Below are 16,737 nucleotides of genomic sequence, written 5' to 3'. Positions count from 1 at the left end.
AGGGTTGGTGGGGGCTGGACGCAGAGGGTGAGGGAGAGGGAGGGGGCGGAAGGGAGCAGTCGCCGGCTGGGAGGCCTGCTGGGGCTGCCAGCGAAACCAGGCCACAGAGAATAGGAGCAGGTGTCAGCAAGAACATATGGTTCAAGCACATCCAGCCCTCGCTATGTGCAGGGTGCCACACTGAGCCTTCTCCTTGCCCGATGCCACCTGCTTGTCACCCCAAGACTTGGAGGGAGGTACCGTGACTGAAAGTCCAGTGTACAGATCAGGAACACTCTGTGAGAAGTCAAAACCAGAATGAAAACCTGCCTGCCGTGTCCTCCCAGGATGGGGGTCCCTGGTGCCCAGGCCTCTACTGAATGTGCATGAGGTCCTGGGGTGAAGGAGCCACAGGGCAGGTGGATTGATTCAACCAGGTCAAGGTCACCTATGAGTTAATGAGTAATGAGTGGGATGGGGGCGGGCAGGGGAGACCTGGCCGTGGGTCATGGAGAGTGTAGCAAGGATCCTGTCTTGGAAGTGGGGGGCCAGGGGCGCAGGGGGCTCCTTGCTGTTTCCAGGCCTGGCAGTGCCTGTGTGGGGAAAGGATGGGGCCGCGGCAGGGAGACAACTGCACCCCGGCAGGGGCGGGGTGGGAGTGGGGTACGCAGACTCCCCACCCAGAAGTCATTTCCACTTCCTCTTCTCTCCTGGTACCCCAGCTCATGTCAGGCAAAGTACAGGGCAGCCAGTTAAATTTCCAGATAAAAAACAGGTACTCTGTCAGAGCAAGCACGCCTCAGACGGCCCCCTTGCTGTCTACCTAGGCAGCCTCGCCCTTCCTCCTTCCACGCCCAACCTCTGCGCCAGGTAGGCCTGCTAACTGGGAGTCCTCCCACAGGTCACCTCCCCTACCCCCTCACCTCTGGTTTATCTTGCTCACCGCCCCCTCTCCCAAATTTTACACACACGAGTCAAGAAGCACCTCTGCTCTCACCTCTGTCCCTCCCAGTGGGTGTCTTGCTGCACTTTCCCCTCCGTCCCTGGGGCCTAGGGGCTTTGGGGCACCTCCGCTCCTTTCGTTGCCCAAACAGCAGGAACTCTCATCAGTCTCACTGTTTAGATGGATTCACTGAGGCCCTGAGAAAGGAGGAAGCAAGCCTTGCAGGGACAAAGACCAGGCTCAAGGTGGTCAAACCACAGAGCCTGACCATTTAAGGCTATAATGAAACCAGGAAATGGGGTGGGAGTTTGGGGGGATCATGGGAGACAAATAAGGGCCGTATTAGGGGGCTGGGGGGGCTGGGGAACCCTGGCAGACACCCCTACCCCCGTTTCAGAAGAAATTTGATCCTGATTCTAGAGAATGAGCAGGTGTTTGCACTCTGACTCCTCTTCTAGAGAAAGGGTGTCGCAATCACAGCACACAGTGGCCAGGTTTGTTTTGTTTCTCCACCTCCCTCAACTCTGGGCATTGGGGCAAGGCCGGGGGAGGGGGGGGGGAGAAGGAGCGTGGTTTACAGGAACTCAGAACCGGTCGCCTGTTAACCCTTTCAGTGGAACTTTGAAAACCAGTCTTCCAGGAATCGGGATCCCCTACCCATTATGCTTGACCTCACCCTGCCCTCTACCCGCTCTGCTCCCCCTACCCGGAGGCCCAAGCTTGCCTGGAATCAGACAGATGCATGTTAAAATGACAAGGGCAAAAATTCACAGATTTGCCAACATACTCTCATGGGAAGGGGGGAATTAATAGTTTCCTGCGGGGCTGGCAATTTCGTATGTAAATCAACACAGTAACAGAGGGGAATTCAGCGCCATCTAGTAAGATTACCAATGCAAACAGACTTCAGATAATCTCCTTTTCTTACAGTTACCACCCTGTGAAGCGGGCAGTGTGAGAGCCCTGTCTCACAGGGGGAAACTGGAGCTTGATACCAGTAATAAGCGTCCGAACTGGGAAGTGGGGCGGGCTCCTAACTCGCAGGGAAAAGCTTGGTTTGTAAGCATGGAAGTCCGTCCATCTGTTGGAGCCAGGGACGGTCACACAATGTCATAGGAGAAAGTCCTTTGAAAAACAAGGGCGTTCTCGGGGCACCGGTGGTCCACAGTCCTTAATCGTTCTGAAGAGGCAGGGAGTGACTCGGGGAGCCCAGGAAGAATTGTGTGCAGAGCGTGTGAGCGTCTGTGAGCGCAGTATCTGTGGCAATAAAAACATGGTGCTTCATTACAGGGTCGTCTTTGGGACCTGGATGGCCGGCAACAGGCCCAGGAGGAAAGTCACCTTTTCCCTATATGTCTATTTGTACCTTTTAGATGTTAAATCACATGACTATAATACCTATGTACATAAAAAATTAAATGTGATTTTTAATAATAAAATCCTAAAGGGATGTTGATGTAAGACAGATACAAAAGCTAACAATGGGGACTTTCCTCAATGGTGACTTTTTAAACCATCATAGCCCTCAGGCATCCCAACGAGGACAGGCGAAGGGAGCTCCGGGCTCCCTAGAGCCCTAGAAAATATGCTCACCTGGACAGTGAACTCCTGTGCTTACTTCAAAGCCCACGTGAAATGCCCCCTCCTCCAAGAAGCCTTGTCTGATCTGTCAAGAAGCAGAGTTCTCCATCTGAGCTAACACTCCAAGGGGCTAGGAATGTCTGTGCTGAACTCTGTCCCCGATCCCTACCCCCGCATGGAAGACTCTGGAAGCGGGATTCTAACTGCCAGCATACAGATGGATTCATAGATGGGGGTGGTTAGTAGATTCAGGGACAAAACTGGCCTGGGGGCCAGGCTCAGATATCTGAGGTTGGGGGGTGGGGGTTTCTGTCCCTCAGTGTCCCTTCGCTACAAACAGGGTGTAGCAGGGAAAGGGCCCCCGTTCACTGGCTGGCCCTGCCCCGAGGGAGGCCCTCAGGGCAGCGGGCAGTTGTGTTCTTATTGAAGGAGAGCATGTCCTTGGGTTACTTACCCCAGGAAATGCTGGCCCAGGGAACTGAAAAACTTGGGAAATGGTGTTGGGAAATCAGGGGCAGCCCCAGGCAGGGGAGAGGCCGCGGGGAGCAGAGGGCTGGGCTGAGTGTAGGAGAGGCGGGAGCCCGTTAAAAGGAGGCCTCCAGAGGCCTTTGCTCACTCCTCCCCGCCTCTCCTTCTCTCCCTCAGTCCCTCTGTCCCTCCACTACCCCCGTACCATGGGGCCTGCTTCAGGTCCCAGCCTGCTGCTCCTGCTGCTGACCAGTCTCCCCCTGGCCCTGGGGGACCCCATGTGAGTAGTCACGACCGCACCCCAAACAAAGGGATTTCCCAGGTGGGCATTCGTGGTGGGTTCATGTCCCTGCAAAATTCAGGTGCATTCGTGTGTCTGTGGGGGAGGAGTCAGTGGGTCAGGATGTTAATAAATGTCAATAAAAGTTACTGCCTGTGACTTTGAGAGTGTAAGATTGGCCATTTGTGGAATTCAGACATTGCTAAGTGGGCTGAATGTTTACAACGACACTGGGGGTCTGTAGGCTCATGGTGCATGTGGTGTTTGGAGATTCTGTGGATGGGGCGGTTTGGACTTCACAGGATTTGGAAGCTTGCAGTTTCGGCATTTGTAGAGATGTGGTGTGGGTTTCTGCTGGCTGGCAGTCGGGTGAAGGGTGGATTGGTTGTACTTACAGGCTTGAGGTGCTAGAGGTTTAGGCAGAGGCTTGGGTGTTCAAGATTCGGGGTTTAAAGGTTTGGTTTATGTGAATTTGGGCCTGTATCCTCTGCGGTGCCTGAGGTTCTGGGCGTTTAGAGACTTGGGGTTTCGTTTAGAGAGAAGGGCTTCAGGAGTATATTTGTGGGTTCCCCAACTGAGTTTTTGGAATTCTAGAGAACTGGGGGACTTGCTGGCTCTGGTTTTGAGGTTCAGGGGCTGATAGGCCCTGCAGCCCCTGAGCCATTGCCAGTCCCTGGATCCCCTCCAGGACCAGGGACTGGGGCAGAACTCTGACCCCGGTGAGGTGCCTGGGATAACCCCCTGCACTTCCCCGGCAGGTACTCCTTGATTACCCCCAACGTCCTCCAGTTGGAGAATGAGGAGACCGTGGTGCTGGAGGCACACGATCTGCTAGGTGACGTTCCAGTAACAGTCACCATATATGACTTCCCAGCCAAGAAGCAGGTGCTGTTCAGTGACAACACCCTGCTGAACGGTGCCAACAGTTATCTGAGCACCGTCACCATCAAGGTGGGTGTACACTGGAGCCCCGCCCTACTGACACCCTGCCCCTCTCAGGATCTCCTCCCCATTGGAGCCCTGAGCCCCTTCTCTTCCTCAGCTCGTTCCCCTCTTTGGGCCTCCGCCCCATTTGGGCCTCATCTTTTATTGGCCCTGCCCCTTCTGAGCCCTCCCCCCACTCAGCCCCTTCCCTTCCAAGCCTGACCGTCTCTCCTTCCTGAGTCCTTTCCTCTTTAAGCCTTCTCTTCCTTCAGAGGCCCTCTCCTCTTTGAGTCTCCTCCCCTCCCTGAACCCTAGCCTCTCTCCTGCTCTTGCCCCCTCTCTGAGTATCCCCAATCCCCAAACCTGGGTGACCCTGAGAGGCCAGGAGTGATGGGCAGGCTCTGTGGTGAGGAGGGGTAGATGTGGACCCAGCCAAAGGCCTAGAGACTGGACAGTGGGCAAGGGGCCCTGGAACAGACCTCTGCTGATGCCTGACGCCCTGGTCCATGCCTAGATCCCAGCCAACAAGGAGTTAAGAGCACAGAAGGGGAAAAGTTTTGTGATTGTTCAGGCGCTCTTCGGTAACGGTAAAGTTCCAGTGGAAAAGGTGGTGCTAGTCAGCCTGCAGAGCGGGTACCTCTTTATCCAGACAGACAAGACCATCTACACCCCAGGCTCCACTGGTAAGGGGCTGGTGGGTGGCTTAATGGCCAGGCCTGGGTCACTGGTGGGGGTGGGGGGAAGAGCCTCACTGAGCTGTCTCTTTCTCTCCCACCACCTCCTAGTCCTCTATCGAATCTTCACTGTTGACCACAAGCTGCTGCCCGTGGGCCGGACGGTGATTGTCAGCATCGAGGTACGAGCCAGCCAGGGCCCCAGACACACTTGGGCCCGAGACTCAGGGAGAGACAAAGAGAGAATCTGAGAGAGAGAAAGAGACGCTGGAAAAGTCACAGCAGCAGAAATCCAAAAGCAAAAAAATATAGAGAGGCACAAGCACAGAGGTCCATAGAAGGGCAAGGACCCGGGGAGATGGAGCGGAGCAAAGCTTGTACCCTGGCTTCCAGCTCCAGATAGACCCCTGGTCCCTGTGACTCCGACCAGGCCACTCACCTTTCGGAGGCTCAGTTTTCTCATCAGAAGTGTGGGATAATGACATAATTCTATGCAGTAGTCTGTTCCGCCTACTGCAGCCGGGAGGCACCTGTGAGCTCCTGGGTCAGGTCCATTGCCACAGCCTTCCAGGGCTTCCACTTCCCTCCAGGTAAAAGCCCAAGTCCTCCTGTGGCCCACAAGGCCCTGCATGACCTGCCACCATCCCCTCCCTCCCCTCACCTTCTTCCTCTCTCCCCCTCACTCACTCGGCTGCTCCAGCCACGTGGCCCTCCTGGCCATTCCTCTGACACTGGAGACAGGGCCCTGCCCCAGGGCCTTTGTACTGGCTGTTCCCTCTGCCCGAAATACTCTGTTTCTCAAAATAGCCCACCACGTGCCCCTCATCTCTTTCAAAATTTTGCTTAAGTGTCAGCAATGTCCCAGTTTTACAGTGAGGCCGCTCTGAGCACCCTGTGAAACCTGCCCCCGACTCCCACATGCACTCCATTCTCCTCCGGTCCTGCCGTTCTTTCAGCATTGCATACATTGGATTTATTCGTTTATTAATTGTCCCCTCCACCAGCCTCTGTGGGACCTGAATTCCCTAGGGGAAGGAGTTTTTAATGCGTTTTTTCAGGGCCTTATTCCCTGAGTCCCACAAAGTACTTGGCCCGTGCTGGGGCTTTAATAAAAACGGGCGGGAAGGGAGGAGGCAGGGGAGGGAAGGACTGAGGAGGTGAAACTCTACCTGTGCCAACAGGAGCGCATTAGCCAATTTTCCCAATTGCCAAGAGAAGCCAGAAACCCAGATTTTTGTGTAATGTCTCCCGATGTTTAAAAAAAAAAGAAATAATATGTGTGCATGAAATTTACTATTTTTGTAGATCAAAAAGTTGAATGTAGGTGATTATGTATGGCTTAGTACAAATCAAATGCTTAGCCCAGTGTCCTGCACAAAAAACTCCAGTGACTCTAAATAATCAGGGGACACTCATCATAATGGGTTCCTGATTACATGAACCATGTCCCAAGCCAGTGATGTAGTGGCTATATTTATCTCCGCGAGGCTAAGTAACCTGCTCAAGGCCACACAGCTTGTAGGTGACATAGTGGGATTTGAGCCCAGGCTGGCAAACTAAGGTCCACGTTCTTAACCAGTGCTTCTGCAGATGTGACACAGACAGTGTCAGACAGAGAGGGACAGGAGAGCCAAGGGGCGAAGCCTGGTCTCTGAAAAGCCACCCCTCCCCCACTTTCTATCTACAGACCCCCGATGGCATTCCTGTCAAGCGGGACCCCTTCTCTTCTCAAAACCAAGGAAAAGGCATCTTGTCCTTGACTTGGAACATCCCAGAGCTGGTCAAGTACGCAAGGCCATCCTGGAGGGGGGTTGGGGCTCCCCTATCCCCGAATAATGAGTAGGGGGGCTACCAGTTGTGGCCAGATCACTCACCTGCCTTCCCCACAGCATGGGCCAGTGGAAGATCCTGGCCCACTACGAAGACTCCCCTCAGCAGGTCTTCTCCACGGAGTTTGAAGTGAAGGAGTACGGTAAGAGGAGGAGGAGGCCAGAGTGCGGGCCCCCGTGACCCTGGGCTCAGCACTGGGTCCCCTACCAGCGCCCTCTCTCCCTGCTAGTGTTGCCCAGTTTCGAGGTCCAAGTGGAGCCTGCAGAGAAATTCTACTACATCGATGACCCCAATGGCCTGGAAGTCACCATTACAGCCAGGTGAGAGGCTGGATGGGGACCCGGTTAGGGGTCAGGTGAGAGACCAGGTGAAGGACTGAGGAAGGGCCAGGAGAAGGTGAGGTGAGTGGCTGGAGACTCTGAGTCCTCATCACAGCCAGTGGAATTTTGAGGGAGACTCAGGTTTTCAGGGCGGGAGGATCTATCTGACACTCTCCTCGCTGCGCAGGTTCTTGTACGGGAAGAATGTGGGTGGAACAGCCTTTGTCATCTTTGGGATCCAGGATGGTGACCAGAGGATTTCACTGTCCGAGTCGCTCACCCGTGTTGTGGTACCTTCAAAAGGCCCCTGAGCTTCCTCCATTCTGACCCCTTCCCTCTCCCCCTCCTGATCCCCTCCCCGCGGGGCCCTTCCCCTCTCTAAGCCTTCATTTCTTATCCCAGATCGAAGATGGCACTGGAGAGGCTAAGCTGAAGCGAGAGGTCCTACTGGGTGGGGTGCAGCCATCCCAAGAGGACGCCTTAGTTGGAAAGTCATTGTACGTGTCTGTCACCGTCATCCTGCAATCAGGTGAGGCCTGGGCTGACCATGCAGGCTCAGTGCCACCCCACAGTCCAGTCTGAGGGGCAAGGCCCAACTGAGGGAGGAGGCCCAGGGTGAAGGTGGGGTCCGGTGTGAGGTACAAAACCCAGGCTGACTCCCAGGAGGAGGCCCTCAGTGAAGGTGTAAGACCCTGTCTGAGGGAGGTGGCCCAGAATGGAGGTGGGGTCAGTCTGATGGGGAAGCCCAGTCCGAGGAGGGAGGTCCAGAATGAAGGCAGGGTCCAATCTGAGGCGGGAAGGCCTGGTCCCGAGGGGTAGCCCAGGAGCCCACTCTCACATCTGGCCCCCTCAGGCAGCGACATGGTGGAGGCAGAGCGCAGCGGGATCCCCATCGTGATCTCCCCCTACCAGATCCACTTCACCAAGACGCCTAGGTTCTTCAAACCTGCCATGCCCTTCGACCTCATGGTGAGACCCTGGGCAGGGTTACCCTCCCCCCCTCCTGAGCACTGGCCACACTGCTGGGTTTGCTGAACCCCCTCCACTATCCCTGCACCCACAGGTGTTTGTGACGAACCCCGATGGCTCCCCTGCCCGCCGCATCCCCGTGGCAACTCAGAACTCCGCCCAGGGGCAAGCTCTGACCCAGGATGATGGTGTAGCCAAGCTGATCATCAACACACAGAAGAACCCACAGCCCCTGACTATCACCGTGAGTCTGCACCAACCTCCGGACCCCGTGCCGGGGAAACAGAGGACTTAACTGTGTGGTAGGGTCCTAATGTTTGTACAAAAGGATCCTGCCGTGTTCACAGTGGGGTCCTTTCATTTGCATAAATGGGTCTCGCCATTCACATAGAGATGTTTCATTTGCATAGAGGGGTTCTTGTGTGCAGAGTGGCGTCTTGCCGTCTGTATAGATGTCTTATAAGGACCCTAATGATGACATTGGACCCACCTGGATAACCTCAAATAGTCTCCCCATGTCCAGGTCCTTAACTCAATCCCATCTGTAAAAATCCTCTTGTCATGTAAAGTACCATATTCCTAGCTCCTAGGCATCAGGACACGGGCATCTCCAGTCTGCCAACATGCTCCCTCTCTCCCTGCTCAGGTGCGCACAGTGAAGAAGGACCTCCCGGAGGAGCGACAGGCCACTAATAAAATGCAGGCCCTACCCTACAGTACCATGGGCAACTCCAACAACTACCTGCACCTCTCAGTGCCTCGTGTGGAGCTCAAGCCAGGGGACACACTCAATGTCAACTTTCACCTGCGAATGGACCCTGGCCTGGATGCCAAGATCAGATACTATACCTACCTGGTCCGTGGCTTCGTAGAACCCCCAGGTCCCCTTCCTCCTCACTTTTCTGGCACCCCAGATGCTGCCCTCCCCTCCACCCTCCTGCCTTCCCAATCCTCATGCCAACCTGTCTCCCCAGATCATGAACAAGGGGAGACTGTTGAAGGTGGGACGCCAGGCGCGAGAGGCCGGCCAGGACCTGGTAGTGCTGCCTCTGACTATCACGCCAGACTTTATTCCTTCCTTCCGCCTGGTGGCCTATTACACGCTGATTGGCAACAACGGCCAGAGGGAAGTGGTAGCCGACTCTGTGTGGGTGGATGTCAAGGACTCGTGTGTGGGCAATGTAAGTGTCACTGAGTCCCTCTGTGCCCATCTTAGGACTCTGCCTGGCCATTGCTTTCTTTGTCTCTGCCTCTCTCCATCCTTCGGAATCCATTTCTGTCCCCTGTTTGTAGAGTTCCTTCTTTTTTCCATCTTTTTTTCTTCCATGTTTTAGCCTCAGTAGCTCTCTTGCTTCCAGTTTTCTGTTTTCCTTAGATTTTTATTTATTTGTTTTTAGCAAGAGAGGAAGAGAAGGAGAAAGAGAGGGAGAGAAACATCAGTGTGTGGTTGCCTCCTAGAAATCCCCTACTGGGGACCTGGCCCACAACCCAGGCATGTGCCCTGACTGGGAATTGAACCAATGGCCCTTTGGTTCACAGGCCTGTGCGAATCCACTGAGCCACACCATCCAGGGAGTTTTCTCTTTCCTTGACACTCTGCCTGACATTGGTTCTGCACATTTCCCTTCTTCTCTCTCCTTCTCTACCTTTCTCTCTTTCCAGACCAGACTAGGACGCCCTCTGGCCTTGACCAACCAAGGCTGGGTGGGGTCTTGCTGGACTGACTTCTCCCTCCTGCCTCTCCAACCTCCTCGTAGCTGGTGGTGAAAAATGCTCTGAAGGATGGACGGCAGCAGCATCTACCTGGACAACAGATATCACTCAAGATCGAGGGTAACCAGGGGGATCGAGTAGGGCTGGTTGCTGTGGACAAGGGCGTGTTTGTGCTGAATAAGAAGAACAGGCTGACTCAGAGCAAGGTAGGCCCCCACGTCGCTGAGGTTGGGTGAAAGGTGGCAGAGGCGAAGAGCCGGCTGTGGGTGGAGGTGGAACGACTCTGAGGAGAACCGACGATGTGGGGCTGGGTGTGGATTGAGTGTAGAGGTCCAAAAGGACACAGGCATGGGGATGGGTTGAAGTTGAAGTTGCAGATAGGAACGTGGGTGGACGTGGGTCAAAGTGGGGATGGTCATGGCAGTGGGCCCAGCTCTGTGCACTCTGGGTCATGCACTGTGCACTGGGTCGTCCAGCAGCAGTGCACTCTGGGTCATCCGCTGTGGAGTGTCTGGGGACTGGGATGTGGACGCAGGTGAGGTTGGGTGGGTGCGTTGGCGAGCTGGCGCGGGCACTGCTTGCCTGACCTCAACCTGCCCTTGATGGATCCCCATTCCACAGATCTGGGACACTGTGGAGAAGGCAGACATTGGCTGTACACCAGGCAGTGGAAAGAACTATGCGGGTGTCTTCACGGATGCGGGGCTGGCCTTCATGACCAACAAAGGCCTGGAGACAGAGCAGAGGTCAGGTGAGTCTTGGGCCAATGGACACCCAGAGAGGGGCAGTGCTTCTGCCTCCAGATGGGGTTGGAGGACCCTGAGTTCAAGTGCTGCCTCCGCCAACTAGCAAATCACTTTCTTCTCTGAGCCTCAGTTTCTTCATCTGAAATGGGAGCAATAACACTCCTACCTCTTGGCTATGGGAAGAGTAAACCAAGGACAGGCAGTCAGCACTTAGTCCATCCTGTCCCCTGCCTCCCCCTGCCCCTTAGATGTACACTGCCCCAAGCCAGCCGCCCGGCGCCGCCGCTCCGTGCAGCTCGTGGAGAAGAAGATGGGCAAAGGTGGGAGCCCTCATCCTCCTCCCTCGTACACCTCCCTCGCCCTTACGCCTTGTCCATTGAGACCCCAGCAAAGCGGGAGAGGGGTGTGGGGAGGGCCTCCCCGCAGCGGCGCGGCGCGGCGGGCGCGACCCGGTGTGTGCTCTCACAGCGGGCACGTACCAGAGCAAGGAGCTGCGCAAGTGCTGCGAGGACGGCATGCGCGAGAACCCCATGAAGTACTCGTGCCAGCGCCGGGCGCGCTTCATCCTCCAGGGCAAGGCCTGCGTGGACGCCTTCGTGGACTGCTGCAACTACATCACCCAGCTGCGGAACCAGCTCAGGCGGCAAAGCCTCCTGGTGCTGGCCAGGAGTGAGTCCTCGGAGCGGGGCGGGGAGCCCTGTCTGAAGGGGGTGGGGGCACCTGTCACTGGGGGACTGGAAATTGTGTCCATCACGCTGGGTTCCAAGAGCAAGAGCAAGTGTGAGTGGCTTGTGAAACTGAGGGAAATTATGTTGCCAGTTACAGGATGAAAGGGAACAGAAAACAAAGCCTTTGCTTAAACCCCGAGGAAGATTGGGAAACCTCTCCCGGGGCAGGAAAGGCGGACTAAGGCAAAAATCATTATCCCTCTTTAGACAGTCCGTTGTGCAGGCTGGAAACCGCCCCCCCCCCCCCGTTTGCTAGTTCGGAACAATTCCGTGTGGGTTCTCTGGAAGCAAAGCCCTTCCCCTAAAACCCACAGCACCACAGTCAGAATTCGGGCAGCAATGCTGTCTGTCGCCAGCATGCGACTCCCCGAGCCAGTGAAGGTTTGCCCCCATGTCTTAGTCCTCTCCGGGGAGAGCACGCAGCTGGCTCCGCCCCGCCCCCAGCAGCTCTTCGGCCTTTCTGAGACTTTCCCGTCCTTGACACACGTGACGTGTTTCTTCGTGAACACATTCAGGTTGCACATTTGTCATAGAAGAGATGTGGTGTCGTCCTGGGAGCCTCCTCTCAGAGGCGCGGGACACCGATTCACCCCATTGGCGGTGGCGCGAACCCTGAGCACCGGATGCAGGTGGTGTCTGCCACGTGTCTCCATTACAAAGTGCCTCTTCATTCCTTTTTAGCTAAAAGGTTTTTTTTTTACTTTTAAAATTGAAGTCAAGAGAGATTTTCCCAAAGATAGATTTTCACTTAGCCTTGAAGATCTTAGCTTTTGAGAGAATGGATATGGGTGGATGTCTTATATGCTAACACATGATTTTTGTATACATCTGTAGGACTTAGAAATTAGCAGCCATCTCTCAAATGCAGCTGTTGCCAGTGTGAACAAATATTTCTAAATTCTTTTAGCTGGAAAGCCAGCACCCCCTTCATCCCTCCACCCCTGAAAGACACAAAGATTCCCAACACACGGGAGCAAAGGCCTTTACCTTCAATTTCTTTGCAAATTATAACAACCAGGCATGCTGCTCCTTACTCCGGTGACACAGAGACTTTCTTTTGCAGAGAGGAGGTAAAGCTACTGAGGAATTAGACAAAACTCTGATCAGCTGGGATAAGGTTTACATGCATGCAGGGATTTATTTTTAGTCCATTGCCGGTGAAGCAGGATTGCTTAAACATTAGTAACCCCAAGTCAAAGGCATTTGGACGGGTTATTCCAGAGCACAAGTGAATTTAGGCCTATCTGGAATTCCATCTGCTCTGTGCTTAGACAGACCCATGGGCAAATTAAAATCTGTCCATCCGTTTTGAGGAGAGCCCAGCCAGGGATGGACCCTTTTCCAGCCCAGCTTTGTTTGCTGGCTGATGGTGTCCAACTGGCTAGAGAGACCACCACCTCCTCAGGGTCTCCATCAAGTCAGGAATCTCCCCGCTCGCGTGGCTGTTCTCAGGACACATGTGACTTCAGATGCAGCAGGCACAGCACCTGTGGTCAAGATGCCTTCAGAAGCTTCCACGAGTGCTTTCATTTCTTTGGGAGCCCTGGGAGAGGAACATAACCAGCTTGTATTATTTTTGCCTTTTATACCAACACAGTTGTAAGATACGACTTTTAGTATATATTTTAAAGATTTTATTTATTTATTTTTAGAGAGAGGGGAAGCGAAGGAGAAAGAGAGACAAAGACACATCAATGTGTGGTTGCCTCTCACATACCCCCTACTGGGGAACTGGCCTGCAACCCAGACATGTGCCCTGACTGGGAATCAAACTTGTGACCCTTTAGTTCAAAGGCTGGCACTCAATCCACTGAGCCACACCAGCCAGGGCTGACTTTTAATATTTTTGCTTTTTAATATATTTTATTGATTATACCATTACAGTTGTCCCATTTCCCCCCTTCATTCCCCTCCACCCTGCATACCCCTCCCCCACCATTCCCCCCTTTTTAGTTTATGTCCATGTGTCACAAGTTCTTTAGATTCTGTATTTCCCCTACTATTCTTGCCCTCCCCCTGTCTATTTTCTACCTACCATCTATGCTACTTATTCTCTGTACCTTCTCCCCCCTTCTCCTCCTCCCACTCCCCTATTGCTAACCCTCCACGTGATCTCCATTTCTGTGGTTCTGCTCCTGATCTAGCTGTCCTCTTGGTTTGCTTTTGTTTTAGGTGTGGTTGTTAATAACTGTGAGTTTGCTGTCCTTTCACTGTTCATATTTTTTATCTTCTTTTTCTTAGATAAGTCCCTTTAACATTTTATATAATAAGGGCTTGGTGATGATGAACTCTTGAATTTGACCTTATCTGAGAAGCACTTTATCTGCCCTTCCATTCTAAATGAAAGCTTTGCTGGATAGAGCAATCTTGGATGTAGGTCTTTGGATTTCATGACTTGGAATACTTCTTTCCAGCTCCTACTTGCCTATAAGGTCTCTTTTGAGAAATCCACTGACAGTCTGATGGGCACTCCTTTGTAGGTGACTGTCCCCTTATCTCTTGCTGCTTCTAGGATTCTCTCCTTCATTTTAATCTTGGCTAATGTAATTATGATGTGCCTTGGTGTGTTTCTCCTTGGGTCCAACTTCTTTGGGACTCTCCAAACTTCCTGGATTTCCTGGAAGTCTATTTCCTTTACCAGACTGGGGAAGTTCTCCTTTATTATTTGTTCAAATAAATTTTCCACTCGTTGCTATTCCTCTTCCCCTTCTGGTACCCCTATAATTCGGATGTGGGAATGTTTAAAGATGTCCTGGAGGCTGACTTTTAATATTTTTATGGAGGCAGAAGCCCTCAAAGTCAAATGCGCCTGGGCTCCCGCCCCAGGTGATCATGTGGCCATGGGTGTATTTCACTGCTAGGAACCCCACCAGGGTTCCCCACCAGGGCTGTAGAGATGAGTATCTAAGGGCAGAGCAGGGAGCGTGATCTGTCCTAAACCCAGATCGTCCCCTACCCTTGCAGGTGATTTGGATGAGGATATCATTCCAGAAGAAGACATCATTTCCCGAAGCCAGTTCCCTGAGAGCTGGCTGTGGACCATCGAGGAATTAAAGGAGCCAGAGAAAAATGGGTAAGTCTGGGAAACCTCCCATTTCAACCCACCCCAGACCAGTCCCTACCAACACCCAAGACCAGACTCTTTCATTTGCGTGCATCCTGACTCCCTCTCTGTTCTGGGATCACAGTGGAACCCCACGACCCAACCTAGAAAAGCCAACTGTTGGACCACCTCCATGTGCCCACCCCTGCTCCCCCGAACCTGTCCCCTAGGGCCCCTCCGTACCTGCTCGCCCCCTCACCCCATCTCCTAATGCCCCCATTGCTCCCCAATCTAGGGTCTCCACAAAGATCATGAAGGTGTTTTTGAAAGACTCCATCACCACCTGGGAGATTCAGGCTGTGAGCTTGTCTGAGAAGAAAGGTGAGAGATGGTGGCTTCTTAGAAGCCAGGGCCTAGGGCCTAGAGCCTAGGGCCCTGGGCCTTTTCTTTTTCTCATCCATCCCAAAGACCCTTTGCTTCTTGGTGGCTGGCCCTCTGTCTCCCTGCTGGTTACCAGGTCGGGGAGGAGTACCTCAGAGTCTAGACTGTGGGTGTCAGTGCTTTTCATTTTTTAAATTGATTTTATTTTTAGAGCAGTTTTAATTTCACAGCAAAATTGAGCAGAAAGTATAGAGATTTCCTACATTCTCCCTTCCCCCTACCCCACACACAGCCTCCTCCCATCAACACCCCCATGGTCGATGCATTTGTTGTCATCGACCATGATCATCACCCCAGTTCACAGTTGACATTGGGTTCATTCTTGGGGCGGCACACTCTCGGGCCTGGTTGAGTGTGCCGTGGCAGGAGCCTGCCGTCTCCGTATTTACTGCACAGAATGATTCGCAGGCCCAACAGCTTATAAGGACGTGATGTGGACATGACAGCAGGCAAAGTGATTAAGAAAAAGGAGGAAGCAGGATGAAAAGGGGGATTGAAACATCGGTGGTCAGGTTGTGAAACATGAGAAACAGGTGTACCTGTCCCTGGCCACCCACAGCTGGAGTCAGGCCCTGAGGGGCTCTGGCTCAATGCAGATGGTTTCTGGCAGGGCCGGGAGTTGGGTGAGGAAGGCAAGGCGCTGCCTTTTAGTGTAAAATGTAGGTGGGGGCCAAAAAACTTAGTCATCAAAATAAATACTATTTCACTGCAAAATATCTGAATTTGAAGTGGAGACCAGAGCAGGCCAAGCCATGCTGAAATGAGAGGTAAGAGGAAAAATGTGGGATCCGCATGCATGTTCTGTGCATAGTTCAAAGGTTCATTTTTTCCTAGATTATTAAATTTGTCAACAAATGTTGAAACATTAAAAAGTAGGTGTATTAAAACTCACTATATTAAGTGTCAATATTTTATTTATACCAGAGACAAAATTTTCTGTGTTAGCATTCTGTTTAGTTGGAATATATAATGAATTATACTTTACTCTCATTTTATTTCCTGGTTTCAAGATTTTCAAAATCTGCTTCTTTGTTTTTAATTGAAGGGATTGAAATTTTCCCGCAATTTTACTTGAACAAGTGATGATCTCAAATGAAACCATTCACACACACGGGCACACGGCTTTCCTTTGGCCTGAGACCACACACTCGGCACAGGCCGCTGGGCGGCCTTAATCCAGTCCCTCGGCCTCTCTGGGCTGCCCCTAAAATGGACCTGACAGAAACAGCACCGCCTCAAGCATTGTAGGGAGCACTGTTAGCAGCTAATTCATGTGAAGCCCTTACCTTAGTGCCTGGCACATTGTAAGTGTTCAGGGAGCCCGAGCCACCCTTGTTGGAGCTGAACGTGTTTTATCTATGAAATGGCAAATGTCTTTCCACAATGCACAGATACTTCCTTAAGTAGCACAAATCATGCATCAGAAGTTATTTCTTTTTTATTAACAGGTTGTTACTTTATTTTATTTCATTTTTTTTTTTGAGAGAGGGAAAGAAGGAGGGAGAGAGAGAGAAACAGAGATTTGTTGGATTTGTTGCTCCACCTCTGTGTGCATTCACCAGTGGCTTCTTGTACAGCGCCCTGACCAGGGGTCGACCTCGCAACCTTGGCACTTCCGGGCAATGCTCTAACTCACTGAGGCCCAGTCAGGGCCTTAACAGATTTAAAAAATTTTTTTCTTTTATTAATTCTAGAGAGAGAGGACGGGAGGGAGAAAGAAAGGGAGAGAATTATCAGTGCAAGAGAGAAGCATCAGCCGGCTGCCTCTTGCACACACCCTGTCTGGGGACCAAACCCACCATCCTGTCATGTGCCCTCCTGGGGAATCAAGCACAGGTGACCTTTAGGTCTGCAGTGTGTCCAACCAACTGAGCCACAACGGCCAGGTCCTGAACAGATTTTTAAAACAGTTTTAGGTTTATAGAAACAATTGAGCGGTAAGTATAGAGTTGCCTCATTTCCTCGGCTCCGGTTTCTCAACATCTTGCATTTTGAGTGGTACATTTGTTACAATCCATGGGCCAATATCGATACAGTCTCATTAACTGAAGTCCATATTGACGTTAGGATTAGTGCTTGGAACTGCGCATTCTGTGAC

The 16,737-nt window shown here is 52.6% G+C and overlaps 1 protein-coding gene across 1 annotated transcript in view; it reads left to right on the top strand.

Moving 5' to 3' along the window:
* Window positions 1-3,100: 3,100 nt before the first annotated feature.
* Window positions 3,101-16,737, top strand: part of C3 (complement C3) — a 32,052-nt gene continuing 18,415 nt past the window's right edge. The window contains exons 1-19 of the mRNA XM_037042714.1: window positions 3,101-3,251; window positions 4,010-4,202; window positions 4,690-4,858; window positions 4,961-5,031; window positions 6,537-6,634; window positions 6,739-6,821; window positions 6,909-6,999; window positions 7,187-7,289; window positions 7,402-7,528; window positions 7,853-7,968; window positions 8,063-8,212; window positions 8,615-8,824; window positions 8,943-9,149; window positions 9,726-9,887; window positions 10,303-10,432; window positions 10,676-10,747; window positions 10,896-11,096; window positions 14,120-14,228; window positions 14,494-14,579. Coding sequence (XP_036898609.1) covers window positions 3,178-3,251; window positions 4,010-4,202; window positions 4,690-4,858; window positions 4,961-5,031; window positions 6,537-6,634; window positions 6,739-6,821; window positions 6,909-6,999; window positions 7,187-7,289; window positions 7,402-7,528; window positions 7,853-7,968; window positions 8,063-8,212; window positions 8,615-8,824; window positions 8,943-9,149; window positions 9,726-9,887; window positions 10,303-10,432; window positions 10,676-10,747; window positions 10,896-11,096; window positions 14,120-14,228; window positions 14,494-14,579 — 2,452 coding nt within the window. The 5' untranslated portion in view covers window positions 3,101-3,177. The remainder of the gene's footprint in view (window positions 3,252-4,009; window positions 4,203-4,689; window positions 4,859-4,960; window positions 5,032-6,536; window positions 6,635-6,738; window positions 6,822-6,908; window positions 7,000-7,186; window positions 7,290-7,401; window positions 7,529-7,852; window positions 7,969-8,062; window positions 8,213-8,614; window positions 8,825-8,942; window positions 9,150-9,725; window positions 9,888-10,302; window positions 10,433-10,675; window positions 10,748-10,895; window positions 11,097-14,119; window positions 14,229-14,493; window positions 14,580-16,737) is intronic.

Source organism: Sturnira hondurensis, unplaced genomic scaffold, assembly GCF_014824575.4.
Source record: "Sturnira hondurensis isolate 20B ecotype Veracruz unplaced genomic scaffold, ASM1482457v3 Scaffold0003693, whole genome shotgun sequence".
NCBI lineage: Eukaryota > Metazoa > Chordata > Mammalia > Chiroptera > Phyllostomidae > Sturnira > Sturnira hondurensis.
Note: the sequence above shows the minus strand (reverse complement) of the source record. Positions and strands in the feature narration are given on the sequence as shown.